Source organism: Peromyscus leucopus, chromosome 1, assembly GCF_004664715.2.
Source record: "Peromyscus leucopus breed LL Stock chromosome 1, UCI_PerLeu_2.1, whole genome shotgun sequence".
In the NCBI taxonomy this organism is placed as follows: Eukaryota; Metazoa; Chordata; class Mammalia; order Rodentia; family Cricetidae; genus Peromyscus; species Peromyscus leucopus.
The window spans coordinates 58,063,740-58,091,328 of NC_051063.1; the positions used below are offsets into that span (position 1 = coordinate 58,063,740).

General features: G+C 55.5%; 2 protein-coding genes across 5 annotated transcripts; both read right to left on the bottom strand.

The window, feature by feature from the left end:
• Positions 1 to 7,353: 7,353 nt before the first annotated feature.
• Positions 7,354 to 9,074, bottom strand: Pold4 (DNA polymerase delta 4, accessory subunit). Its single transcript, XM_028860653.2, has 4 exons — positions 8,764 to 9,074; positions 8,398 to 8,487; positions 8,085 to 8,196; positions 7,354 to 7,736 (listed from the first exon to the last, which is right to left on the bottom strand). Exons 1-4 carry the CDS (start codon positions 8,858 to 8,860, stop codon positions 7,712 to 7,714), a joined length of 324 nt encoding a protein of 107 aa, XP_028716486.1. The 5' UTR covers positions 8,861 to 9,074; the 3' UTR covers positions 7,354 to 7,711.
• An 8,274-nt stretch (positions 9,075 to 17,348) lies between these two features.
• On the bottom strand, positions 17,349 to 26,607 carry Clcf1 (cardiotrophin like cytokine factor 1). Of its 4 annotated transcripts, XM_028860629.2 has the most exons (4): positions 26,349 to 26,554; positions 23,136 to 23,292; positions 20,542 to 20,708; positions 17,349 to 18,809 (listed from the first exon to the last, which is right to left on the bottom strand). In XM_028860629.2, the coding sequence occupies exons 1-4, from the start codon at positions 26,502 to 26,504 to the stop codon at positions 18,315 to 18,317; spliced, it is 975 nt and encodes a 324-aa protein (XP_028716462.1). In that variant the 5' UTR covers positions 26,505 to 26,554; the 3' UTR covers positions 17,349 to 18,314. The 4 variants fall into 4 exon arrangements, with proteins under 4 accessions (XP_028716462.1, XP_028716461.2, XP_037064289.1 ...); XM_028860628.2 differs by lacking the exon at positions 23,136 to 23,292 and having other exon boundaries at positions 26,349 to 26,607; XM_037208394.1 differs by lacking the exons at positions 23,136 to 23,292; positions 26,349 to 26,554 and adding an exon at positions 25,680 to 25,784.
• Between the last annotated feature and the right edge of the window lie 982 nt (positions 26,608 to 27,589).

Here is a 27,589-nt window from a genome sequence, read left to right on the forward strand (position 1 = left end):
CTGCTTAGCCATCTCTCTGGTCCCGCGAGATGCTAGCTTTTGATCGTATCGCCACTCCCAGAGCGTGTGCTACATGTGCATACCTCTGCACACACCATACGTACCCCTGTTAGTTCAATTTTTACTGCTGTGATAAAAACCATGACCAAAAGTAACTAGAGGAGGAAAGGGTTCATTCCATCTTATACTTCAGGTAACAGTCTACCACTGAGGAAGTCACGGCAGGAACTCAAGCAAGGCAGGAACCTGGAGGCAGGAACTCAAGCAGAAGCCATGGAGAAGTGCACCTTACTGGCTTGGTCCTGCTGACTTGCTCAGTTTGAGTTCTCAGGACCACTCTTCCAGGATGGCATCCCCTACCTTGAGCTGAGCTCATCCGCATCCATCATGAATCAAGAAAGTACCCCTATGGGATTGCCCACAGCCAATCTGATGGGGACATTTTCTCAGCTGAGGTTCCTTCTTCTCAGATGACTCTACTCTGTATCAAGGTTCTGGTGGGAGCTCCACCTCAGCCCCTGGCACCCTGGCATCCATATACCCCAAGAGTCTGGAATGTTCTAGTGGAAGATCCACCTCAACTGCCCTCCCCCATCTCTTTCCCCAAACCCATCCCCTCAAAGCCTGCCAAACACAGCTCCTCCCCCAGAGATGCTCAAGACCACTCCCACAGGGTATAAAAGCTGCATCCCAGAAACTAGACATGTAGTTTTCTGGTCTCTTGTCCCATTTCCTCTCGGGGGGGGGGGGGGGCTAGAGAATCACCCAGGAATGCTTTACCCATTAAACCAGGGCTTTTTCTAATTCGGTCTGATTTGGTCCCACGTGGATTGCTGTGTCAGCAGGGAGGCCTATCAGGATGCAAAAACCTTTCATCTGGAGGTTCCACCGAGGGGGGTGGATTTTCCCCCACCAGCCCAGGGCCACATCATGGGAAAACACCCCTCTCCCCGACACCTGCTCTCTGCCAGACTAAGATTGGCTCTCAGCTGGGTAAAGCTGTCCTTTCCAAGTCCTTGCCTAGGAGGGCCTCTGATTTTTTGGGGAGTCCTGCCAAAGATGCGGCCATGCCAGGCCCCTGACCCGTTCCGGAACAAAGGGCTGCCTTTGTTCTGTGGGACCCCTTCTCCAGAAGACGTTCTGTTGAAGGGAATTTTCCACCCCGCCCCACCCCCATTTTTAGACCCAAGGCCTACCACAGTGGATGCATTTTGCTAGGCTTTGGGTTCCCGGGATAGACTTGTGAAATGGGCACATGCAATTTGAAGCCAGATCTCCAAATGCCCCTGGGCTGTCTTACAAAATCTATTCAAATTGGGGCTATCTAATACCATCTGTCCTGAACGCTTGATTTCGCTGAGCACTAAGGCCTGGCCACAGTATGCTCTCAATTATCAGTCAAGGTGACCTCCTGAGAAAACTTCAGAATTTCCCATCCTTTGTGATCTTGAAAATTTTTTCTCGGCTTGGAGATAATTGGACAGAACTGCCCTATGTCCACAGTTTTTGGGTTCTGCATTCCCACCCTCCCCGCAAAGGCCAATGTCCCACAGCACTGGTCTTGTTGGCTAGGGTCATGGTGCCTCTAGATTCCCGCCTATCTGGGAACTGGGATCCTGAAAATTTCACTCTGACCTTGCTGCCAGGGACACTGGCCCCTCCCCCACTTCCCCTGAACTCTACCTACCCAACCCCCTCCAATGGGGCCACAAATTGAAGACCAGATTCCTCCTCCTTACCTCCTTCCTGTCCTCCCCTCCCCCCTGCTTCCCCAACTTCCAATGCCTCAACCGACATCTTGGTTCCCTTTTACACACTGGCCTAACACCCCCGAATTTTCCCCGGTTTCTTCTCATACTCGGTCTCTGCCTTCCCACCCATTTCATTTCTCGTCAGCATCAGATATTATCAAGAAATTTAAAAAGGCTGGGGAGGGTCCCCAAACTCCCCTACAGAAATTCATGAAAATGGCTTTTAAAGTTTTTAAGGCTCGAGAAGAGAGAGCCGAGTCAGCCTGACAGACAAGGCTGCAGCAGAAGGTGATGCTCCAAGCCCAAGCCTTAGCAGTGCCCTGAGGCCACCAGGGCCCCCCTAAGGGGGACAAGGGACGTTCACCACGAGGCTCCATCCTGCCAGAACTCAGCCCAAGTTGCAGCACGCAGACACACTGGTCACAGTATTGCCCTGACCCCCAGCCGCCCAGGAGGCCATGCTCTGTCTGACAACAGCCTGGGCACTGGAAATCGGGATGCCCCCATGTGGGCTTGTCCTCTATGCCATGCCAAGGATGTCCAGCCTCAACAACATTGGCAACAGAGACTCTTCTGGCCTTTGAACTTCTAAGCCTGGCGGAGGACTGACGTGGCTTAGATTTGGTGACTCCCATTGCCCTCTTCAGGCCTAGGGTGACGCTGCAGGTCACCTTGATGACCCACACTCTTGGCCACAGCACTCTCTCCTGAGTATTTCACAGGTCCAATCACAGGGGCCCTCCAGATACGTCAGCCTCTGCACCAGCTTTGAGGACACCAACTCGGCGAGGATTGGCAGTGTCTCAACATCTCTTGGCAACTCCACATTCCCTATCGATCACAGTCCTCGGGAAAGGTTGAGAAGGCCAATGGACTCATCAAACAACAGCTTACCAAACTTCCTTTTGAACTCAAAAACAGGTGCCTGAGGTCTCCAGGATGACAATTAACCAGATGCTCCTTCACTCACACCTGATGAAGGTGAGCCCATGAACGCCCGACTCCCCACTTCCCCACATCGCCCTATGCCCAGAGGAAGTAGCCAACTTGAACCGGTGTCTCTATACCCAAAGACTCTGGAATGTTTGGGTGGGAGCTCCACCTCAACCCCTGCTACCCTGGCATCCATATACCCAAAGAGTCTGGAATGTTCTAGTGGAAGATCCACCTCAGCTCCCCTCCCCCATCTCTTTCCCCAAACCCGCCCCCTCAAAGCCCGCCAAACACAGCTCCTCCTCCAGAGATGCTCAAGACCACTCCCACAGGGTATAAAAGCTGCACCCCAGAAAACAGACAGGTGTTTTTCTGGTCTCTCATCCCCGTTTCTCGGGGGTGTGGGGTGTGCTGGAGAATCACCTGGGAACACTTTACCCATTAAACCAGGGCTTTTTCTAATTCGGTCTGACTGGGATTGCTGTGTCAGCGGAGAGGCCTATCAGGGTGCGAACCCCTTTCATCAAGTTCACAAAAGCCACTGAATGCCCCCCCACACACACCTTTCCGTTTGCTCAGCCCAGAATGATGCCATTCTCTGCTTGCCAGCCCTAGCTCACCCTTCAAGGACTTGGTGTTAGGAATTATTGCGGCGGGGGGGGGGGGGGGGGCTGAGGGTATCCTGCCTGTGCAGGAAACATGCTGGGCAGATGCATGCCATGCGGGCATGCACATCCCAGACGCTGCATCCACATGGAGAGTTTATTATAATAGAGAGATGAAGGGAAAGATAGGAAAGAGAGAAGAGAGAGAGGTCAAGGGTGCACACCTCGTGGGAGGAAAAAGCAGAAAAGAGAGAGGAAGGGGAGGAGTTTTTCCTTAAAAGGAGGCTGTTACGTCAGGATGCAGGATGGCGTCAAGGGGCGGGTCAGAATGTTAACACTGATACCTCTCATTTCCTCCAGGTGAGTACTTATCTACTGTCACATAGTGCTGCTCAGACTGACCTAGACTGTGACAGATGTCAGAGGCTTATGAAACCAGCCTTAGGCCACACGAACACATTTTCCTGAAGGGTTCATTTATTCTTATGTTAAAACAACTATTTCAGACATATCATTGGAGTCTAGAGTCAAATATAAAACTGGCTGATTTTGTTTATTCATTCATTCATTCATTCATTCATTCATTCATTCATTTTGGTTTTTTGAGACAGAGTTTCTCTGTTTAGCCTTTGTTATCCTGTAACTCACTCTGTAGATCAGGCTGGCCTCGAACTCACAGAGATACACCTGCCTCTGCCTCCTGAGTGCTGGGATTAAAGGTGTACAGATTAAAAATTGGCAGATTTAAAAAAGACAAAACCTCCAAAGCTACACAGAGAAACTCTTTCTTCCTCCTCCCCCCCCCAAAAAAAAAAAAAAGACAAAACACAGAACTCCTGAGAATACTCAGAGACTGCGTCGGTGCTGCAGTGGATGGTTTAAGAGGCAGGGACTCTGTGAGCCCAAAGACTCGGACATAAGAGGGTAAGCAGGGTAACTCCAGCCCAGCAGGAGGCGTCATCTGCACTGGAGGCTTCTGCAGGATGGTCGCTCTAGGCCCCTACCCCAGACGCTCTGCTTCCTGGGAACGGGCACCTCTATGTCTTCAGACTCCTAGGTTGCCTGGGGGCAATGCTCGTATTACACGAGTTTTTTGTTTGTTTGTTTGTTTTTTAATTGTCCCCAGATGTAGGCCTTATCTCATCAAGTCCATCCTAAACATCTGGAGTGCAGGTGTTTGGCTAGCCTGGTGGGGCAGCTGTGAAGGCTAGCTTTGCTGTTTGCTGACTGTGCAGAGCATTTTCCCTCTCAGCCTCAGTTTCTTTATCTGTCAAGCACAGACAATACTCGGCTAATGAGGCTGCCCTCGGGCCTCGGCTGGTCACACGCATGAAGTGTTGAGCCGGCAGGAAAGAGTAAGCACTTGGCAGACCTGCCACCCTGCTGGCGGTGCCAGGCTCTCAGGGGGCATCTGCTCCTCCAGTATCCCCCTCCCTCACGGCACCCCTCCTCCACCCAGACTGCATGTTCACAGCAGGTTCACCTAGAGTTTCCAGACTTCCCTCCCTAACGCTGACCTCACTCACACAACTGCACACATCCCACCGTGGGGCGGGCGCCACTCCTGATTGTATATACTGTGTAATTAAGCTGCTGTGAGACTCCATCTAAAACAAAGGACAAAAGCAAACTGTTCCTTTGATCTCGTCCGCGTTCTAGCCCCCACGCCAGTCTCCACTCACAGGAGAGTGTTCCTCAAAGAACTGCCATGTGCTCACGTGGGCAGCACACACTAACATTGGAAAGGAGGCTGGCATGGAATCTGTGGGCACCCCAGATCTTTCTTCCTCATAGTCCTCTGGTGGAGCCAGAAGCCACTCCTGCCGCTCTCCTTTCCCCAGCATGATACTGACTTTAGCCATGAGCCACAGTGAATCTTTCCCCCTTTCCAAACAAACCCAAACCGACAAGCTCCCTGTGTCCAGCTCTCCAGGCAGCCTCTTGCCAGCACACCACAGAGCTGTTCTTACCAGTGTCCAGGGACCTCTGTGAGCCTGAATCCAGCAGGACCCTCTCAGATCGCATTTTCCCAGCTTCCTGGGAACAGCTAAAGGCTGAGACCCTCTGCGGAGACTCTCAAGCCCCTCCGCCCCCGCTGCTGTTCCGGTCTCCTGTGGCTTCACAGGCTCCTCCCACCCCATCTCCTCTGCTTTATTCTCCCATTCTTTGGCCTAAGTGTGGGGGCTGGGCTGTCTGTGGATCCCTCTTCTCTCTATACCCCTCCCTTCCCCCCCCACCAAGAGATAGCGTTTCACTGTGTAGCCTTGGCTGTTCTGGAACTCACTCTGGCCTGGAACTCATAGAAATCCTCCTGCCTCTGCCTCCTGAGTCCTGGGATTAAAGGTGTGTATCACCACCACCCGGCTCTCTATATGCTTAATATATTGTTAGACTGATTGACTGGTGGATTTTTCTTTAGACTTTTTAGAGTCTGTCCATGTAGTCCTAACTGTCCTGTTAGTCTCTACATAAACCACGTGACCTTGAACTCACGCAGCTCTTGAGTTTTTGGAGAAAGGTCAGATGGCTTTGAAATTTCAGTCCTGAATCAGGTTCTAGAGTGTTGGGGTTACCATGAGCACCACTGTGCCCAGCTCATTCTTGTGACCTTAAATGCCATCTGAAAGTTCCCCAGAGTTAGATCTCAAATCTCAGACCTCTCCAGACTTCCAGATTTACCGTATCTTCTGCCTACACCCCATCTTCACTGGGATGCGTTGCAAACACTTCAAATGTAACATATTGACTGGGGGTGTAGCTCAGTCATAGAGCACTTGCCTATTATAGGCAAGACCCCAGGTTCCACCCACAGCACTCCCCCAAAGCCAAAATGTCTCGGTTCCCTTCCTGCTCTCCTCTCCCCAGAGTCCTCCCTATCACAGTGCTCCCTGCCACAGTCCTCCCTATCTACTACGGGATATCTGGTCTTCTAGTCACTCAAGCCAAACCCTGGGGAGTTATTCTTGGCTCCAGTCCCTCAAATCCAGTCAAGATCAGCAACCCCTAGTGGTCAGTTGTCCCCTCAAAATCAAATCTGGCCCCTTCTTGCCAGCTCCATCTCCCCACCCTGCTCCAATCACATCACTGTCCCCTTTCCAGACAGCCTTCATTAGTCTGCTGAGCAGAAGGCTTTCCCCACCTGCCTGCTTCCCCAGCTCCACAGACTGTTTCCACCCACAGCTGCAGTCATATTTTCAAAACATAGGTTCAGTGGTGTCATTCCGTAGAGCCACCCTAGTGTCTCCTCTCGCTCCCTGTAAAGTCCACATTTCTTATCACGGTCTGCAGTGCCCGTGGGACTGGCCTGCTCCCTGTCTGGCCTCACTCCCGGCTGTCTCCCCGTCCCCCATGTGGATAGGCTGGAAACGTTTCTGCCGCTGAGCCTTCCTTCCCGTCATCCCTTCTGTCTGGAACACTTACACAGGTACGAGCCTTCGCCACCCTCCTTCGTGTCTCTTCTCCAACGCCATGGGGCCCTTCCTGTCCACCTCCTCCCAAATGTCACCTCTGCATTCTCTGACGCCCTACAGACCCCTCACCCTGATCTACTTAACGTTGACCACCACAAGACATGGAACTAATTTCCATGCTCGTTTTGTTACGTTTCAGTGGTAGTAACACCCCATGGAGAGCTATGGTGCCAGGAACTTAATAGCTGCTCATAAGCTGGGCACGTCAGGCAGGTTTTTTGCTGTCTTGTCAGGGAACGTGACTCAGAGTGCTTTTCTAAGTATTACCAGGGGACACTGAGGCTGCTCAGCTCTTGAAAAGACTGCCTTAGAAAGACAGATATGGAAGCCTGGTGGTGTGGTGACACACGCCTTTTCTCCCAGCACTCAGGAGGCAGAGGCAGAGTTCGAGACCGACCTGGTCTACAGAGAGCTTCCAGGACAGTCGGGACCACACAGAGAAACCTTGTCTTGAAAACCAAACCAAACCAAACCAACCAAACAAACAAACAAAAAAGCAGGCATCACAAAAGCCTAGAGCTGACTCTCCTGCCCGCTTACAGTTTGGGAGCTGCTGGGCAGAGTAGAGCCATAGTAAGGGACTAAAGATCAGGATTTCAGGCTCAATATACTTTATTGTAAGCATCAGTGAATTCCTTGATTCTCATCTGCCAACATCTGGCTTTGTGCCAGGCTGTGCTGGATTTACCACACCACAGGTCAGAGAGTGTGGCAAGCATCTGGTGGTCATGATTGGGCTCTGGAGGTGTTTGGCTCCAGTTACACAGGTTCTCGGGAGCATCAGGGGCTTGTTGCTTAGACAGATGAGAGGCTGAACCAGGGAGACCTCCACAGTCAGCCTGGTGTTTCTCCAGAGCTGAGCTGAGCTGAGCAGCATCTACCGGCCATGGATTCTCTCCTGAAGTTCTTGGTGGCTAGGAGGTGTTAAGGGAAGGACAACCTAGGTGGTACTTCAGAGCGGGTAGAGATGCCAGAGGCTGTGGATGACAGGGTGGGAGGAGGAATGCAGAGCAGAGTCAGTTCTGGTCCCTGATAGACCTCAGCAGTTCCTAACTACTGCCTCTGGTTCTGCGGCTTTGCCGAACCCCTCGGTACTCACAGATAGGCCCATGGCCCTGTATATACTCTTCCCCCACCATTAGCTCATAAGGTAAGGATCACTAAAGGGGTCTATCTGGAGCCAGGCACCTGGAAGACGCTTCTTGCTTGTCAGGAGGGACCCCTAGGTCTGTACCCTGTCTCCTAGTCAGGGCAGCCCCTACGCAGGGGTGGTAGCTCCTGGAGAAGGCCCTGGTTCCCCTGAAAGCTGACCAGTCTGTCCTGACCTGCGTTGGAAGCGGGGGTCTTCAGGGTGTGTCTTCAGCACCTGGTGCACCTCTAGGGGGGGCTTCAAGCCCATCTGCTCTGCCCGATGCCAGCGTTGAAGCCGTGTGATACCTGCCAGGGCAGAAAGAAGATTCAGCATGGGCAGAAGAGTTCAGGCGAGAGAATACAGAGGGCCGTTTCTTGAGCACCACACATGTCAGTCTCAGGAGACAGTGTCCAAGAGTTGGGCAGGTCCTTGGACTATTTCTGAGACACATTGATGACAGATCTGGTTCAGAGATGTACCTGATGGGCTGGAGGTGGGGCTCTCACCTGTGCAAGGCCCATACTGCCAGGCCAGGTCAAACTGCCTCAGCAACTCCAGCTCTGCGTCCTCCTGGCTGAGGGACTGCGTGTCTTCCCCTGCAATAACATGGGGCTCCTCAGGGCCATCCAGGCCTTTGCCCTACCCTGGAATTACAGCTGTGCCACTGTGTCCTGGCCATATCCTCACTCATCTGCCTTTGCCATCCTGCAGCCAGTCAGCTCATCGGAAGTGCGAGACATGCCAGCTTCCCCTACTAGCCGACACACACACACACACACACACACACACACACACACACACACACACACACACACGAGTCCTTTCTGGTCTTTGCTTGTCCACTCTTCCTGCCACTCCCACATTTCAGAGACCTAGCTCTGGTGCCAGCTCCCCCTTGCAGTGCCCAGGGGGCCCCTCCCTCTTCTTCACAACAGGGTAGGAGTCAGTGATGAGCCGCTTCCGGCCCATGGCGGCCACCCAGGCAGGCGGAGCAGGAGGCAACAGCGGGAAAGAAAAGGCAGGGCAGCGGGCCTGTGAGAGACAGCTGCTGAGAGTGAGAGAGGGCCAGAGAGAGATGGGCCAGCGATGGACAGACAAGTTGACCCAGACAAGCAGAGAGAGGAAGTCCCTAGGTTCCAGAGAATGACGCCTGTCTTCCGCCCCCACAAGCACGCAAACATCAGAGACCTAAGCAAATGGCAAGCGGCCTTTGTGGGGCGGGGCCCTACCTCTAGCCAATGGCAGTTGGCAGAGGGCAGGGGGCGGGGCAGCTGCTGCTGCGTTCGCGGCGAGGAGCGCTTAGGCGGAACCAAGGACCTGTCAAGATGCCCCAGACTTCACCACCTCCCCTGGTCCCTCATTGGTCCACTCGGGTCCCCAGGGACATATAGAGAGTTATCCTCGGCCTCTCACTTCCCGTTTTTCCTTCCTAGGCAAATGTTCTTTTCAGCCTCACTAATCCCCGTGGCCAGTTTGTAAGTCCCCTGAGCCCGGCTGGAACCCTTTACTCCTGCTGGTTGGCCCCAGAGCGTTGTGGGATCAGATCTCTGTAGGTCCAAAGAGAGTTTGGACTAATCCGGGCCCTTCCCTGCTCCTACCGGCCCCAGGAGACCTGGCTGGAGAAGCCCAGGGCCTCAGAAGGCTCCTTTCTCACAGTCTGCTGGCAGAGACACTGTCCACCCAGCCCAGGCATGCGGTTGCTGTGACCACTGTCAGGCCCGACAGCCTGCCGCTGTCCACTTTGCTAGTCAGGAAGATTCCATTCCAAGCAGGTCGCCAGAAGTCTAGTCCCATGGGTTCAGATCCCCAGGCTGTTTTTTTTTTTTTTTTTTCCTTTTTGGTTTTTCGAGGCAAGGTTTCTCTGTGTAGCTCCGGCAGTCCTGGAACTTACTCTGTAGACCAGACTGGCCTCAAACTCACAGACTGCCTCTCAGAGATCCGCCTGCCTCTGCCTCCCGAGTGCTGGGATTAAAGGTGTGTGCCACCGCTGCCGCCGCCGCCGCCGCCACCACCCGGCATAGATCCCCAGTTCTTAATTGACAGACCTGCTCTGTTTCTTACGAATGTGTATATGGGCAGAAAATAATATCATAAACCTTACCCTCATATTGGACTTGCCATGTACCAAGTGCTGTCCTAAGTGTTTCCCACATACTAACACAAAATAGACATCAGAAGAGTTTTGCGCCAGGCAGCAGTGGCTCACTCCTTTAATCCCAGCACTTGGGAGGCAAAGCCAGGCGGATCTCTGTGAGTTCAAGGCCAGCCTGGTCTACAGATCGAGATCCAGGACAGGCACCAAAACTACACAGAGAAACCCTGTCTTGAAAAACAAAACCAAAAAAAGAAAAAGAGAAGAGTTTTGCAAGAGGGTGTAGGTCAATTGTGATCAGGGTTCTTAGTAATCCTGTGTAACTACCCTCCCTGTGCTCCAGAAGCTCACAGGCTTGCAGGGTAGAGGGGCATCCAATTGTCAGTCCTGGATGGGAGAGCAGAAGAAAAAAACTCCTCAGAGCTAGAGGAGGATGGTAGGCATGGGGAGAAGGCCTCCAGGAGGTGGACTGCTGTAAACAGTGTCTCTCAATTCTCCACCCATGACCTTTGTCTTGGGGTTCCTCTCATCGCTGACTCACCCTGACTGCCACCTCCCCCTCACCAACTTCCTGGCAGCGGGTGAAAGTGCTGGCCAGTGGGAGTCTGGGAACCAGCACTGGATTGACCCAGCACTAATCACCCTCTGGAGATCCCATCCAGCTCTTCCTTCCAGGGGCGCAAGGTCTAATGATGGCTCCTTGGAGGCCCGTGCCCCCCTTCTCTGAAGCTCTGAGATCTGGCTTGGCAAGCACTGGGCCTCTCATGTGTGTGGCAACAGAGAAGAAGATCTCTAGCGAGGAGCCCACCAGTGGAGAGGAGAAGGCTCTGTCTCCAGGGGCCTCCCCTGGCCTGGCCTTCCCCATCAGCTTCTTGAGGAGGAGGGACTGTAGGCAAGCTGCAAAGACCTGGAAGGCCCGTCTCTGCCCCATTGTTTGAATTGGCCCAGGTCTGATCCCCTCATCTGTCTCTTGGACAAGTGGGGCCCACACCCAGTGAGAAGGTACCCTGCAGAGTTGGGGAGGGTGACCGGAGGATTCTCTACCAGGAAGGGAAGGGCATAGGTGTTAGGTCTGGTCAGGCTGAGTGCTCTCTAGTGGGCTAGCTCCTAGGCTCTGTGGGACTGACCACTCCTCCCTAAAAGGGCCTCAGAAAGGGACTCTGGGACCGTTCCCAAAGGTATGTGGCACCCACTTCCTGAGTCCACAAAGCCCTGAGGGAGCAGGGAACCATGGGTGGGGCAGACCCCTCCTCATTCCTGGTCCCTCCCACCCCTGAAAGCTGATAGCCGTGGGGCCTGCCACCGCCCAGGGAGCGTGAAATGGGGTGTGCCGCTGGGCGGCCACAGCAGCTCCCACTGTGTCTGGGCCCATTCCCCTCTCTCCTTTGGCGGCCCCTGACACCCCAACCTGCTCTGTGGAGGGCCATCCCTACCTGCTTCCCCTCCCAGCTCTGCCTGGCGCAGACCCAGCTAGCCTCTCCCACATTGTCTGGAAAGATATCTCCCATGGGCTTTAGCTTCCCTCAGCCCCAGAGAGAGGTCCAAAGTGTTTACCTGAATGCAGGGACCCTAGGACAGGCCTTCTGGCCCGGGGTGAGGCAGCTCTCCCTAGGAAGCATGCTCTTTCTCCCAGTCAGCACTGAGACCATCCTGGCCTGCTCAGCATCAGATGGTTCTCTGAGGTGTCTGGGGAAATGACTAGCCCTTGGCCTTCTATCTTTGGATGTTTCCCTCCATTCTTTCCTAATCTCATCCTTTTCTCCTCCCTGGAACACCTTACCCGACACAGGCAGCTTCCCGGGCCCATCCACCAAACTGCTGTTCAGTTCTCAGATTGGAGACCAGGTTGGTAGTCTGAGTTAGGGCTCAGTTCTGAATTGTATGCAAAGTATCCTTGGTCAGCACTGACCCCCCCTAAGCCAGTGATGGAACTAGTAGCAGTTAACTCTTGCACCTTGGAAAATACCTAAAACCTTGTCATGTCCAAGGTCAAAGTCCTGGGGAGACGAGGAAAACAAATAATGTGAACAGAGGAGGCCAGCGCCCTTCTGGGGCTGAGACTCACTGCTGGCTGCTGCAGTTGGGAAGCAGGTTAGGCACGGCTTCCCTCAGTGCGGCAGCTGGGGTGGGGTCAGCCCTGCACCCACACAAACACATCCTGAAAGCCCCTCTCCCCAGTCTCCACCAGCAAGTGGAGAGCGCCAGGTGGAGCTGAAGATGGGGCACAGAGGAGAGAGAAGAGCAGCTGCCCAGGGCTCAGTGGGGACAGAAGGGATACCCCACTCTATCCCTCTCTTTATCCCCACCCCTTCCTCAGGCCCTGCCACTCCCCCTGAGCAGGAGGTCAGTCCAGCTCGGGATTCCAGGCAGCCGGATGAACACCCCAAAAGCTTCTTCCTCATCCCTCCCTTCCTTTCTTTCCCATGTGCCACGTCCCCTCAGCAGCCCCTTTCTAGTCTCTCTACCCTCTCAGACACAGCTCCCTAGCCTGCTAGGTTCTGGGGTTCATGGATTTAAAGGTTGGGAACCTTGGAGAATAGGAAGGCTTCCCTGGGCCTCTAGTGTCCTTTCTGCCCTACCCAGGAATTTCCTATACCCACTCTGATCAGCTCCCCTTTCACCTGGGTCAACCAACAGTTCAGAAGAAATTCTGGGAAGATTTGAAAAAGCACCCTTCTGATCATTCCTCACTATGGCCACCAGGTGTCAGACTTTGTCCAGAAGGGAAGAGGTCCTGGCTAGTCCCTAAGAGCCACGTCCTAGAGGTCAGGCAAGTTGGGGAGGGACCTCCACGTTATCTCTGAACTAGTCAGGCTACGAACCCTGGAGGTTAAGATAAAAAGGACTGGAACCCAGACCCACAGCTCTCTCACAATTATCCCTCACTACCTCTGACTCTACTCTGCTACAAGGGTTTTGTCCCCTCCTACTAGGGAATTTGGATACCAGACTGAGTCAGGGAGCTCAAGAATCCAGAGGACAAAGGCAGGGATAATTACCGCTCCAGAGAAGAAGGGAGAACTCAGAGGAAACAACCGTCAGACTATGCAGCCAGGCCTGAATCGCTGACCTTTGTGCTGGAGGCTGGGGGAACAGAGGACCGCCCTCTGCCTTCTCCATTTTGGGTAGCTGTGGCAATGGCAGCTGGTGAATGTGTTTGTGTAAGAGAAGTGCTTGGATGAGTTCCCTCGCTGCTGAGGGGTCCCTGTGTCCTGGCTGCTTGTCATTCTCTGGTGAGCTATGATGAGTCGCCTCGACCCAGAGCCTCCTCAGTGCTGGCCCTTAGCCTCCAGGAAGCTGCCTCTTCTCCTAGGTGCCGGTTCTGTCTCCCGTGCATCTTCTCAGACACAGGTGCATCTCCAAGCACTTAAGACGACAGCGCGGTTTCCAATACATATGTGTTCTCTGGAGACAAGGAGGGCGTCCACCCCTTTCTTCTCCCCTCCTGCTCCCCCCCCCAAGGACACAGGGCTTCTGGAGACCGTGCATCTAGGCAAGAGGTGGGGGCAGAGTAAGAGGGGGCACTTTTCAAGACTAAGGATCAGCAAGACAGGATTGGCAAAGTCAAAGTCGGGACATGAGGGACCCCAGGGCACTGGCGGTGGGGTTGTGGAGCAGTTGTGAGCCGTTGTGCCACACACTACGAGCAGAGTAGACAGCAGAAGGACCAAGAGCAGGGAGTGGACCGGAAGAGATGCTTCTTGTGGGGAGTGCTGGCATCCCACGTACAGAAAGCTAGTGTGGGCTTACGTAGCCACGGGTGAGAACAGGTTCAGAGAGAACATTTCAGAGCTTTAGTTCTCTGTCTCTCTCTCTCTGTCTCTCTCTCTCTTTCTAGTTTTTCAAGACAGTCTCTTGTAGCCCAGGCTGACTTTGAATTTACTATGTAAACGAAGGCTGGCCTTTGAATCAGCGATCCACCTGCCTCTGCCTCCTGAGTGCTGAGATTAAAGTCGTGCACAACACTGCACAACTCTTTTTTTTTTTTTTTTTTTTTTTTTTTTTTGGTTTTTCAAGACAGGGTTTCTCTGCGTAGCTTTGCGGCGCCTTTCCTGGAGCTCACTTGGTAGCCCAGGCTGGCCTCAAACTCACAGAGATCTGGCTGGCTCTGCCTCCCGAGTGCTGGGATTAAAGGCGTGCACCACCACCGCCGCCGCCGCCACCACCACCACCCAGCTAGATCTCTTCTCTTTATTTTTTTTTTTTTTTTTTTTTTTTTTTTTTTTTTTTTGGTTTTTTTTTTTTCAAGACAGGGTTTCTCTTGTGTAGCTTTGCGCCTTTCCTGGACTCACTTGGTAGCCCAGGCTGGCCTCGAACTCACAGAGATCCGCCTGCCTCTGCCTCCCGAGTGCTGGGATTAAAGGCGTGCGCCACCACCGCCCGGCGATCTCTTCTCTTTAAAACAGACTAACAATAAGCCTCCCTTGATGACAGGACACTGAGAATATGTATTCACTCCTGTGCTCTTCACACTGTATCTTTCTTGGACTCACAGTTTGAGGTCTGCCTCTCACCTGCTATTTCAAGGGTTCTTACGTGGTGGGCACAGTGGCACATGCCTATCATCCAGCCTCAGGACACTGAAGCAGGAGGATCACTGTGAATTTAAGTGAGCCTAGTCTACATAGCCCCCTACATCCAGAAACAAACAAATCGCCTGTACTTTCCCAACCGCCCTAGTGTGTTTTCAGGGGTGTTCATCCGGCTGCCTGGAATCCCGAGCTGGACCCCGAGCTGGACTGACCTCCTGCTCAGGGGGAGTGGCAGGGCCTGAGGAAGGGGTGGGGTTAAAGAGAGGGATAGAGTGGGGTATCCCTTCCATCCCCACTGAGCCCTGGGCAGCTGCTCTTCTCTCTCCTCTGTGCCCCATCTTCAGCTCCACCTGGCGCTCTCCACATGCCCGTTTAGACTGGGGAGAGGGGCTTTCAGGATGTGTTTGTGTGGGTGCAGGGCTGACCCCACCCCAGCTGCCGCACTGAGGGAAGCCGTGCTTAGCCTGCTTTCCAACTAGAGCAGCCAGCAGAAACCTCCACTTCCTTCTCTCAGTTTCTCTGGAGCAGGAGACTGCTGATCAGCTCTCAGCTTCTAAAACTCTCTTGTTTTGGACAGGCTTTATATCAGTTTCCATCAAATTACCAAGGACTTGACTGTCAGGAAACACGCTAAAACACTGTCTGGATGTATGGCTAGGCAGTCCTGGAGCCTGCCCTCAAAACGCTGTCTGCCTGAGGAGACTCACTTGCGTCCTGCCCTTGTCTCCTCCACCTGTCCAAAATCTTCCCACCTTCTGATAATGGTTTTGAATCCCACCCTGTGCTGTTTTCAAAGAGTGCATGAGCGTTTGCTGGACCGCGCTATAAATATATCAATCGCTTCAGGCACTGCTCCCTTCCCAAGTGCCACGGCCTAGACCCTTCACCCCATTAGGTGCAGCCCTCTGTGTTAGGTTTACTTTTGCATGCGTCTGCCTGCTTGACTTCCTACCCTTCTTAATGTTCATTGGTTCTCTTTTTCAAAACATCATGTGGGTTCCAGAGATAAAATTCAGACTGTTTGGCTTGGCCACAAGCATCTTTACCCACTGAGCCCTCTCGCCGGCCCATCGCCTAGGTCTTTCTCCATTTAAGCAAATCTGCCTCGTGGCATCCTAGCATTTCTGGGAGATGGTCCTGCTCCCTTTTTTAATTGTTTTGTCCACCTTACAGAATTCACCTTTAGGCTGGAGTGCTGAGCTGGGTGCTAGCAGAGAGGTGAAGAGCAGACAGAGCACGGTGGTGTATGCCTGTTAGCCCGGCACTGCGGGGTGAGGGCGGAACTTCAAGTTCAAGGCAGCCTATGCCAGAGTGGGAAAAAAGATGGGGGAGGAAAAGGAGGGAGAGAGAAAGGAGAGGAAGAAGAGGAGAGGGAGGAAGGGGAAGGAAGAGACAGAAGGAAAGAAGGAAGAGAGGAAGGGGTACTAAAGAGAAAGACTGGAGCCTCGCGAACTCCTGGGAGAACCTTTGCTTTCCTTACTGCCTTCCTCCTCGCCCCTGTAATGTTTCCGCATCACAAGCCGGGGCGCTTTTTCCTGTGTGTAGAGAAAGCCCTGCCCGATGCCCTTTCTAGTGTCTCAGGCAGAGGCGGAGTCTTGTGAGTGTCTGCACAGGCGTCTCAGTCCATAGAAGCAGGGCCTGTTCCACCCGGGCCCGGTGACTCCAGGACATGACACTGAGGTTGGCTAGCCCGTGGGCGGTCAGCAGCTCCTCCACGGTCACCCTCCTTTCACCCTCTTGGGGTCATGCACTTGCCTTTCACACTACATCACATGACTGTGCTTCTACACCTCGTCATTTCAGGGAAGCTGGTCTTTCTTCCCAAGTAGATTGCAAGTTTCACAAGGGCAGGAGCCGAGTTGGGCCTGAGTCTTCTTTTGGCTTCAGTATACCCAGCCAGCAGAGTGAAGGGCAGGTAATTAGGTCTTTAAAGTATCTGTCAGCTGGCTGGCACTACCACCATTTGTTACTTCCTTCCTTAAGGTATTATTTTTAGGAGGCTCTTCTCGTGAAATATCCATGTGTTTCCTGGGAGCAGTTAACCCATGAATTTATCCAGTAGTTCACAGCTAGAATGTCATGGCATAGGGATGCATTTCAACTACTCAGTAATCACTACAATGGCTGCTGCTATCACCAAGTACCTTTAATATTTCTAAGAATTGCATAAGCATATTTAGTTATCCCCATTTTACAGATGGGGAAACTGAAGACAGAAAACTTTGTCTAAGGCTACCCAGCTAGCAGGCTATAAAATGATATTGGAGCTTAGACTATGCCTCCCATCCATCCCATTCTCTTGCAATCCAATAAGCATTCTCTTCCTCCAAACAGGGTTTTCATTGGAGGGAAAAGAACAGATCCACAGCAAAGAACACCGACTTGGCTAGTGTCCACCACCCTCCCTAGGAGAAGAGTGGGCAAGGGCTCCGAGAAGGCAGCCACTAATGGGAGCCCGGGGGAGTTTGGGGCTGCATGTCAGGGGTTAGCGATTAGCACGAGTCCGAGAGGAGCCTAACAGCTCCCCCCACCGTGTGTAGGTTGAACTCGAGTGGAGAAGTTCAAGGCCAGACAGACCTGGGGGACCAGCAGAGCAGTCCAGAGGCAAGGAAGACTGGCAAACGTAATACACACAGCTTCGGGAGGACCGAGGCACTTCAGGTGTGGCGAAGGGATGGATGGGTTCCAGGAGCCCGTGTGCACCAGGACCAGCCGAAAGAGCCTGCACCCCAAGCCCTGTACACCTCTAGGTATAAGGAAACGATGGGAATTGGCAGGCAGGGCTAGGGTCACCAGACATGTGCCCCAGGAAGACTGTCAGGCCAGGCAGAGTCCAAGTTCTGGGGAAAGCATTTTATTTGTTAATACAAGAATAGAAATTCTGCAATAAATATCATCTAATAAATAAATCTCCAAATAAATAAATATTAATACAACAAACTTAGAGTCATGAGTGGGTGGGGGCTGGGGATAGGGCCTGGGGAGCCATCCCCTTCACCCCACAATGCTACTGCAATGTAAACTTTCAGGAAACCCTGTGGCTGTGGCTGCCCTCCCCAGCCCAGGCAGCCACAGATACCCTGGGAAAGGGGTGGAGAGGAGGCACCGAGATGCCGGCAAGACAATTCAAGGCGAGGTCCTGATGCTCCACATGGCTTCTGTTTTCCGCCCTGTGCCACCGACGGCCTTGGCGACTGCTGGGTCTGGTCTGTCCCTGCCCTGCTCTCTTTAGTATTACATCTTCTGGTTTCTAGACCACCTCCCGCACAGACCCTACCCCTCTGCTTTCTGTCACACCCTTCTTTAGACTGGCCACCTTATTTCCTGAACTGGATATGTAGTTATTGGGGTAGGGGAGCAACACCCATCCAAGGAGAGGGAGGAGGCCAGGGGCCTTTACCCCAGAAAGGCACAAGCTACAGCGGCCCCCACCCATGCCCTCCAGGTGTGCTTCTGCAAGTGCCACATGAGGAACTGAGTGGGTCCTGGCAAGTGGCAGGCAGGAAGCAGGAGGCGGGAGCACCTTTATACCCACCTGAGCCATTGGACTTCCTCATGCTCTGCGGAAACAGGATAACGCCCACTTCCCCTTTTCCCCAGACCCTAGGACTCTAGGAGCTGGTCAGGAGACAGGGCTTATCGCGTTACACTCCCCACCCACGGGAGAGGAGGACAGAGTTCCCACTGTCTGTTTCCTGGCTCAACAAATGTTGGTATACAGGTTTGTTTGTTTTTTTCCACCCCAGAATGGAAACCCAGCTGACTGGGGCAGAGACCGGGAGGAGTTAAGGGTCAGGAATCAGAAGCCGTGGGCCTCCAAGTGCAGGGTGACCGAAGCTGCCGGAGGCTGCATCTTCTTCTTAAGCCGGTTGAAGTCCTTGGCTGAACGCCACAGCCAGGTCTGCAGCTCCTTCAGCAGCCAGAAGTCATCCATCTTCTGGAGGAAGTCACTGTGGGCAGGGCCAGGGGCCCAGGCTGGCTCAGTCCCTGGCAGAGGCTGGGGCAGTGGGTACCCGAGAGCTGCCATGACACCTGCAATACTGCCCAGCAGGCCCTGGAGACTGGTGCAGAAATGGGCCAGGCTGCGCCGGAGTTCGGCCGTGGCAGCTTGCCGGTTGAGGCCGCGCAAGTAACACAGGAGGTGGCTGTAGGCCTCATAGTTCTGGGTCAGCCGCAGCTTGTCACTGAGGCTTCGCCACACTTCCAAGTTGACAGTGGCCTTGGGCAGGGTCTCGGCCCCCAACCGAGGAGGATTGAAGTCAGGCTCGTTGAAAGGGGGCCCCAGGTAGTTCAGCTGTGAAAAGGAGAGGACGATGGGGAAGGAGGAGAGCAGAGGTGCCAGCCTGCCACCGGAGGGGTACCTCCTCCCAAACATGGTAGGCCTCTGTTCACAGACCTCCTGAGTTTTTCTAGCAACTGCGTCCCTTGCATGGAGGTGACAGGTGAGGCAGTGGGGTGATGGGCTCTCCTATGGAGAGGTGTAGAAAGAGAAGATCACCAAGGAGCCGCTCAGGAAGGACGTGCTGATTGGCTGGGCAGAGAAGTGCCCACCACAGGGCAGGGCAGAGAAGAAGGAGGACCCCGAGGAGCCTGGAAGCCAGGCTGGAGAGGTAGAAGGCGGCCTCTGAGAGTGCAGGCCAGGGGAGAGCTCCGCGCGCGGGGCAATTGCAGAACATGAGAGGGAGTCGCAGAAAATGTTGCCGGGTTTGGTGAGAAGATGCCTGACGACCTGGGAGAGACGGTGGCTGTGGCCTGGAAGCCAGATCGCAGGGGGTTAAGGAGTGAGTGGGTGGAGAGGAAGTGGAGGCAGAGGGTGTAGACGACTCCTTGAAGAAATTTGGCAGAGAAAGTCAGGAGAGAAAGGGTCGGGAACTAGAGAGGGTAGCAGACGCAAGCCGAGGTTTTCTGCGCAGGGAAACCAGCCAGAAGAGAGTCTGTATCGAAGGCCGAGGGGTCTGGCGGCACCGAATCTCCTCTTCGGAGAGGCCCAGTTCCTCAAGCCACAGGGACAGGGATAGGGGACACTCACCAGCACCCCAGAAGAGGGCTTGGCTGCTAGGAGCAGAGCTGTAAAGGAAGAAACTGAGGACATCTCAAGAGGGATAGGAGAAGGGCATGCGAGGCGGTGGAGTCGAGGGAAGAGGGCAAAGCCCTTGCCAATGCCTCAGGGGATCGGCCTGAGGCCCAGGGAAGGGGATGTGGGAGATGTGCAACTGGGAGGGAGAGAGCAGAGGGGCGAGGCCTGGGAGAGGCAAGGGCCCAGGGGGAGGTTCGCAGCTGACAAGCACAGAGACAAACTAATTTCCTCGGTGTATCCTGGGGCTGGAGCCAGCTCCCCCGCCACCCTCCTCCCCTTTTCTTCCCTGGCTCAGGAGTAGGGTCTGGGATGTGGAAGAGGAACACGGGAAGAGGGGGCCTGCTCCCCATGGTCCTCAGCGCCTCCTATCCTCTTCCCGGCTCTCCTGGGCTCTATGAAGTTCTCTGGACTACCTCAGATTCTTAGGGTATAAGCACCCTCCATAGCCTGAGCCCCTTGCTGTCACTGCCCTGGATTCTTTGTGGACCCCTCCTCCGACACCCCCTAAGAGGCCTGTGAAGGATGGGAGAGGCAGACGGAGGGAGGCCCACGGGTCTGGAGCAGCAGGGCCCCAGGTCTGGGGGTAGAGTCAAGCTGGAACACAAGCACAGAAGGTGGGGCCCCTCCATCCCCACCCAGCCCCGCCCTTGCAAGAGACACCACAACACGGTGTAAACAGAGGAGACTTCCCCAGCCCCCGGGGGAGGCAGGCAGCTGGGCTGGCAGCCAATGGGGCAATGGGCCAAGGCGGGTTCGAGGCCTGCCCACATGCCTAGTCCTGGGGCCAGGATGGGGGGGCACCTGAGAGGGAAGGGCAGGAGATAGGCCAGATGGAGAAACTGTGTGGACCCAAAGGGCCTCTCTCATCACCCCATCACTCACCAGGACCCCTGCACCATGCTCTCCCCCCCCCCACAAAGCCTCTGCCCAAAGTAAACGGGATACTCACATAGGTCCCAGCCAAGCTGCGGAGTTGGTGCTCCAGGTAGCGGGTGAGGTCATAGGTTTTCTGGATGGAGGGGCCAGGCCCTGGGTCTCCTGTGCGGTTTAGAGCTGGCACGGCAGGGAGGTGCCAGAGCACCGTGCATAGGCAAGCTAACATCCCCCACGAGTCCCCTGTGGACAGGATGGGCAAGAAGTATGAGGGTGGGCCCAGGCCCAAGTGGGGAGACAATTGGCAGCCCCTCAGGTGTCTGTCCCCACCTTGGGCTAGGAAGGGGGGTGAGGGTGAGAAACCAGATGGGAGGTGGAGGGGATGGAGGAAGGGAACCACTTCTGGTCCAAGAGTGGATGTGGAGGTATGTCTGCAAGGACGAAGTCCTGGCATCTGTGTCCATCAGTCGATACTTGACTGCATCTGTCAGCTCAAAGTCTTCGTCATGAATGTCACTCTATGTGCCAAAATTGTGTGTGTACTGAGAGGGGCAGGCCAGGCTTGAGGGACCTTATGTCAGTATGTCGGAGTTCCAGGTGTGTCCCAGCCTCTTCTCCATGTCTTCTAGTCTCACTGCAGCAGGAACTAAGGGATGGGACTATGGCCTATGTTAATTCTGGCAAGCTGTGAGCACGAGCCCTGTGGAAGAGCGCGAAGAGAGGCAGCAGCATGTGAGGCAGGAGTAGGGTTCGCAGCCGAGGTCGGCCTGAAGGGGCCAAGAGGGTCTGTGGAGTGAGAAGTGGTGGGTATACACTAGGGTACAGCTCCTGGCTGTGATGAGGGTCTGATGGCGTGATCTGAAGGAGATGCAGTGTTCCCCTTATTGGCAATATAGAAGCTTGATACTCCCACCCCCCTTGTTTGCCGGTAGTGCTAGAATTAAAGACAGGGCCTGTACATGCAGGCAAGTGCTCTACCACTGAATTATAGCCCCAGCTCTTCTCTGGTTTTTGAGAATAGGTTCTCCCTAAGTTCGATCCTTCTGCCTCAGGCTCCTGAGTAGCTGGGATGATAGGCTGGTACTGCAGAGCCTGCCAATGCCTGTCCTGTCTTTATCTGGAGTGTTGGAGGGGCAACATCCAGGGGAAAGATGGGAGTTTGAAGAGGCAGGCTGGTCCGCAGACGACAATGGAGGACTTGCGTCCCAGAAACCAGGAGCTGAGGCTGGGAGAAGGGCTAGAGTCAGGTGGGAAACACTTTCCTAAAGGGCTCTTTAGGTGAGGACAAAGATCAAAACCAGTACCCATCTGGGCTAGGATAGGGTGGGAATATAAGTAGCTGCGGGCTAGGTTAGGCTTAAGGACTAGGTTAGGCTTAACATTTCCGATGAATTTAGACTTGGGATTTGGTTGAGTGAGCATGGTTGAGATTTGAGTCCAGGAAGGGGATGTGGTTACCTGTGGGCAGGCGGAAGGTTAGTTGGGACTAAGATCTGTGGATTTGTTGCTTTACACATCAGATTGAATGGTGTTTGGCAAGTCACAAAAAGCAGGGATAGTTTGGGTTTTAAGCTTGAATAGGTATGAGGTCAAGTGGTTTCTTTACTCTAGTTTACATTTTATACTTCCAGATTTTTCTATAATGACACGTTTCTTAGAAACAAGTGGATAGGCTTAACAATTTGCCTGTATTCAGACTCGGGACAGGGTTTGGATGTAAGAAGCCATGAAGACGAGATTAAGGTTAGAGTCTGTCATATGCTGAGCCTATGGAAGTCACCGTTGGGACTCTTGGTCGCATACAGAATACAGGAGGCAGCTGAGGGCTTCAGCTGTGGCACGGGTACTCAGCACGGACTCTCGGGTGCTTGACGAAGTCAGCTTTGCAGGTGGAGGGAGCGCGGGAGGAGGGGGTGTGTGCACGCGTGCGTGCATATGTGTACAAGTTCACATGTGTTTTCAGACAGCAGGATCAGACATTTAACTGCTCCCTGGACAAACAGGCTCTGCTTCGCTGCCCCCATGTGTAGCCCTGGTCCTTTCCATCCCTAGTTCTTACCTAACTGTTTTCCTTTCTAGTCCCTGATTACCGAATCCCCAAATACATCCAAGTTCTCCTCCTCTGTACCAAGCCTGGGCATCTGGTGAAGTCCCCTGTAGGATCCTGTGCGTATCTTGTAGGGTTTGTTTTGGAGACTGGAACCATCATGAGCTGAGCAGCAGCCCTTCCAGCTTTGAGACAGCTTTTAGGATGAAGTATGGTTTTGCTGGAAGTTAGTGGCATTGCCAAAGTCCTGCCAAAGCAGAAACTCGAGGCTTGGCTGGCCTCTTCACCCCTCCCTGCCAAAGGCAGCCCTGTCATCCAGAATCCTGGACTAGGCTGTCTGCCCCGTAACTGGAGGTATAGACAGGAGCCCAGCCTGGAGCTCGTTTCCCCTCCCTTCCTGGGCCCTGGGGGACATCCCTGGGGAAAATAGCTCCTTACACAGGGGGCAACAGGAGGAGAAGAAGCCTTTGGATAAACAACAGCTAAGTCATCTGGGCAGAAAAACGGCTCGTGAAATTAACCAGACGAGGCCGGTGTTTCCAGGAATATTTCAGTTCTGAGGTAACTGTATCACTGCAGGCTGGGGGGTGGGGGACACCAGAAAGCAGAAGGAGCCTACTGACCAGTCCTGGAGAGAGGCAGAAAGAAGCAGGAGTCGTAGGAATCAGAGTGGAAGCCGGTAGAGGAGAAAGGACAGGTGAAGTACAGGACTCTGCTGGCCTGTGACAGCGCTGATCTCGGGCAAGATGTGCTCGATTCCCGGCAGCCAAGCTGGAAGGCCTGGACAGAGAACACCTGAGCTTAGCTGTGAGCACTGAGCCAGGGACTCCCAGCGCCCAGGGGCAGGTTTGGTAGAGCCCAGCTCTCTGCTTCCCTCTCTAGCTCATGGTATGCAGGTGGACCCCACCATCAGGCTGTATCCTAGCCCCTCCCCCAGCCTGGTCCCCAGCCCCAGCCCTGCCTCTGGCTGCTTGCTGCCCACTGATTGTTTACATCCCCTTCTCCTTGTGTTTATAAATCCGGCTGAGCACGTGAGGAGCTAATGAGTGCAGCTCACGTTTCCTGCTGCAGCACCCCCACACTCCCCATCCTGGCCCCTGCCAGGGCCAGCCCCTAATTCTATCCAGATCCCTGGGCCCTGGGAAACAAGGCCCCCTCGTGAACACACACACACACACACACTGCCTTAGCCCCACCAAGCCCAAGGGCCACCCCCACAGGCTACACAGGCAGGCCTTTAGCCAACCGCCCCTCAGCTCCTGGCCCATCTCAGAGGCTGACCACCCTCAGTGAGGGTGGGGGGCTCAGCAGTGCAGATGTCCAAGGTTGATGGGGGAGACTGCACCTGGGACTGGGGCTAACAGCTGGAAATGCTATAGCTGCGTCCAGAAGTCCTACAGTCTAGGCTGAACATGGGAGCCCTCAGTCCAGATCATAACCAGCAGCTGGGTGACCTTGGAGAAGTCCACTGAGGGGAGCTGGAGGGAGTAGCCGAAGAAGGGGTGTGAGGTCCAGGGGTCCTACCCAGGGAAAGGCCTCTCCATCCTCAAGACTGGTTGCCCCCTTCTATTTTTTTCCTTCCTTTGCTTCTGCCTTCTCAGGTCCCCTTCCCCCAAGGCTGCTGAGGAACGGGAGTGTTGGTGGGGAGGTAGACCTGGAGATCAGGAGACCTAGCTTTGCCGTGAACCCATCTGTTGACAGTGGGCGTCCATAAGGAGACTGCATGTGCTTGCTTAAGTTCCTCTCACGTGGAATCATGTGGGCTCCATCCCTGTATCCGTTCCCACATTCCCATCTTCTCGTCCTCTTCCCTTCTAGTCCAGAAGATAGAAGAAACCCGGGTCAGGGGAAGAAGCAGAGGCAAGGCAGATGAGTCCTTGGGAAAGTCAGTCCTGGAGCTGCGCTAGGGCTGAGGGGAGAGCTGCTGCGATGTGCCACAAGAGGGCTCTGGAAGAAGTCAGGGAGACGAGTGCAGCCCACGGCCACAGGCTGAGCAGCCCACTGAGGCCAGAAGCCGCCGAAAAAGAAATGAAGAGTTCAGAGCAAGTGTGTGGGTGAACTGGGAAGGGTGTTGTGGTCAGGAGTGTGCAGGAGGGCGTGGGGGCGGGGGGTGCCGCAGAGTGCGGGAGCCAGGGTGTGAACAGGCAGGTGGGATTATGGGGAAGAATGTGAAGTGTCAGGAAATCAGTAGCCAGTGTGTAGGGGTGGCCTGCAGATGTGTGAATTGGACACTTCAATGTGCAGCCCGCGCGCGCGCGGGCCCATGACTCCAGGCAGCAGACACTTCTGGGACTGCCCAGGGGCAGTGGCTGCCATTTCTAGTGGTTCCTCCTCTACCTCTGAAGTGTGGGTAGAGGACACCAGGGCTAGAGGGGGGTGCGCCTTGTCTGTTAGGGAACGAAGAACTTGTGTTCCGTGGCGGGGAGGGCGGACGGTATGGCAGTGTGTACTGGCTTGAGACGGGTGCCTGTCAGATTCCGGGGGAGACAGAGGTGCGCCTGATGCTCCCACCTCTAGCTTCTCTCTAAGATTCGGTCTGCCGCTACCATGCTTCCAGTGTCTGCCCTCCTTCCTCTTTTGGCAGGTTCTTCCTGCCCCTGGGCTCTGCAGAACACAGAGATTGGGGGGGGAAGCCTCCTGGAACCCAGGGTAATATAGAAAGGTAGGTGAGAACATGGGTGTGGGGACTTGGGAGAAGCCGCGCGGACTTTGCTGGAGGGGCTCAGCCCTGAGAACTTCGGCGGGAGGAGTTGGCAGTTCGCTGGCCCTACCTCCTCGACCGTGACCTCTCATCCCGGACCCCTCCCGGCGGCGGTGGCGCCTTCCCCTTGTGTGGCCCCGGCGCCCCCGGCCCCGCCCCCGCCCCGTCCGCTCCTTCCCAGCGGCGGCGGGGGCGGAGGCGGGGTCCGGGCGCCGGGCTTCGGGGCTCGGCTGAGCCGCTGCCCGCTCCGGCGCGTCCACTCCCTGCCCTGCCCGCCCTCCTGCCGCGGGCCGCCCGGCCAGGCTCGAGGGGCTGCCGGCAGCTCTCGACGCTCCCGGGCCGCTGACGGACTTTTTCCTGCTGGGTCCGGCCGGGCTGCGTCTCCCCCCCCCCATCCCCTCCCGCAGTAATCACTCCCAGGCCATCGCGGGCCCGGGCCCCGGCCGCCCCGCCGCGCCGCCCCTACCTGCCGCCGGCTCCCGGGCGGTGGGCAGCATGGAGGGCTCGGCCACGCCGCGCGCAGCGTAGCCGCCGGGAGTCCCGCGGCCCGGCCGGCCGCCCGGCCCAGCCAGGCTCGCTCTGCCCTCCCTCCTCTCGCGCGCCCTCCTCCCCTCCCCGCCGGCCGAGGAAGGAGTTCGGCGCGGCCCGAGGTGTCGGCCTCCCCTCGCCTCCCGCTGCTCGGCCGCGGGCTCCCCCTCTGCCTCCCTCCCTCCCTCTTCCTCTCCTGGCCCCCTCCTCCCTCGCGCCGCGTCCCGTCCCCCCCACCCCACCCCCGCACCCTCGCTGCCCGCCTCGGAGTCGCTCGCCCCGACTCGGGCGCGGGGCTCTGTGTCCCCGGGTTCTCTGGGACCCCGCCTCGCTGTGGCTCCAGGTGGCCGCCCGTCCAGGTCGGAGGGGTTGTCCAGGCTCCCCGCCGCGCTCTCGGCCACCTCCCGGCTCCGCCGAGCGGACTCCAGGAATGCCGCGTCCCCACCCGGCCCCTCTCGAGGGCTCCCGGCCGTACCTCCCCAGCCCGAGCTGTGCTCCCCGGCCGGGCCCCGGCGTGGGGCTCCGGGGGTGGGGAGGAGGACGGGAACCGGATCTCACTGCTGCTGGGCGGGGGCGGAGGCCGAGGCCTCGGACGCCTGGCTCCTACCTGCTCGGAGGTCCATGGGGCTGGGGGCCGGGCCGGCCGGGCGCGGCTCCTCTCCCAGAGGCTGGCGGAGTGGGAGGGCGAGCCGCGGCTCCGGCGAAGCTTTAATAATCCCATCCGCCAGGCCCACTCGCAGGTTTTTTTCTCTCGGTTTCGCATTTTTTTTTTCGGTGTGGGACATTCTGCAAACTTTTTTTTTTCTGACGTGTAAAGCTGTAACCACAAATTGTAGCAGCCCTCCCCGGGGTGGGGGGGAGAGGGGGGAGGAGGGAAGGGAGGGCTTCTGGGGCTCCTCTCCCTCCCACAACACCGAGGGGGGGTGAGGTGAGGCAAGGCTGCCACGGTACCACCCTAGGCCTCCTGGGGGAGGGGGCAGGGAGGGCATCGTCCCTCTGCAGACCCTGGAGAGCTTGGAGAGGGAGCTGGCCTTGGTGTGGGCTTCTGACTTGGTGTCGGCCAGGGCATGCTGGCCTCCTCCTGTTCCCTGCTGGGTTTAGGGTCCCTGTGCCCACCCTACCTCTGCCTCTTCATTTCTAACCTTCCCTCCCCCTCCCACTTGAGTAAATGCAATGACACATTCTCTCAAATGCCAGCAAACTGGCCTCCGAGCAAGTGATGGTGTTTTTCCTGCTGCCCTTTGTCTGGGCTGACCGCCCCACTTGCCTATTGTCCCGCGGCTTGTGCTTGTCCCCTTTCCAAAAGCTAGAGCTAAGTGAGGCGCCAGCGGCCGGGGCAGGTGACTAACCAGCTCAGAGTGCCCCCTGAGGAGGGGAGAGGACACCCAGGGCCCTGCTTCGCTCTCAAGTTCACAAGGGTTTTCATTCTTCCCAGTGACCAGGCAGAGTGCACATGGGTGGGGGATTTGTAATTCATTAATCAGCACAAGGCACCGGACCAGTTTCAACACCAGAGGCTTCACGGGTGACTCAGCGGGAACGCGCAGATTCAAGGCCATGAACAGACCAGACCCAGCATCCCGTTTGTGAAATGCTTCCCCATCGAGACATTTGGCATCCTCTTCCCTTTGGGGTTTTGGGTTGTTGGTTTTTCCGGTGGTGAGGTAGGGGTGGTTTGGCAATGAGCACTCTGCTCCCTCCTTCCCCTCAGGCCTGGGTTGGGACTTGCTGAGTGGGAGACCTAGGGGACCCATAAGCCTAGACCTTCCCAGGAGGGTCTCCCTTCCTCCCCCTTCCTCCCTCTCCAAAGGGCTGCCAGGGAGAGTGAGTGAGCAAGAGAAGCAGAGG

Bases quoted from the DNA above. Each gene is read 5' to 3' on its own strand.
- Pold4 (XM_028860653.2), bottom strand. From the start codon at position 8,860: ATGGGCCGGAAGCGGCTCATCACTGACTCCTACCCTGTTGTGAAGAAG. The intron at 8,488-8,763 runs GTCTCTGAAATG...ATGTTATTGCAG, and splicing joins GGAGCTGGCACCAGAGCTAG to GGGAAGACACGCAGTCCCTC. The intron at 7,737-8,084 runs GTCAGGACAGAC...TGTCATCCACAG, and splicing joins GACCCCCGCTTCCAACGCAG to CCTCTGGCATCTCTACCCGC.
- Clcf1 (XM_028860629.2), bottom strand. From the start codon at position 26,504: ATGCGAAACCGAGAGAAAAAAACCTGCGAGTGGGCCTGGCGGATGGGA. The intron at 23,293-26,348 runs GTAGGAGCCAGG...TTCTCTGTCCAG, and splicing joins CCCCATGGACCTCCGAGCAG to GCCTTCCAGCTTGGCTGCCG. The intron at 20,709-23,135 runs GTCAGTAGGCTC...TCCTGTCCACAG, and splicing joins TCTGCCTCTCTCCAGGACTG to GGGACTCGTGGGGGATGTTA.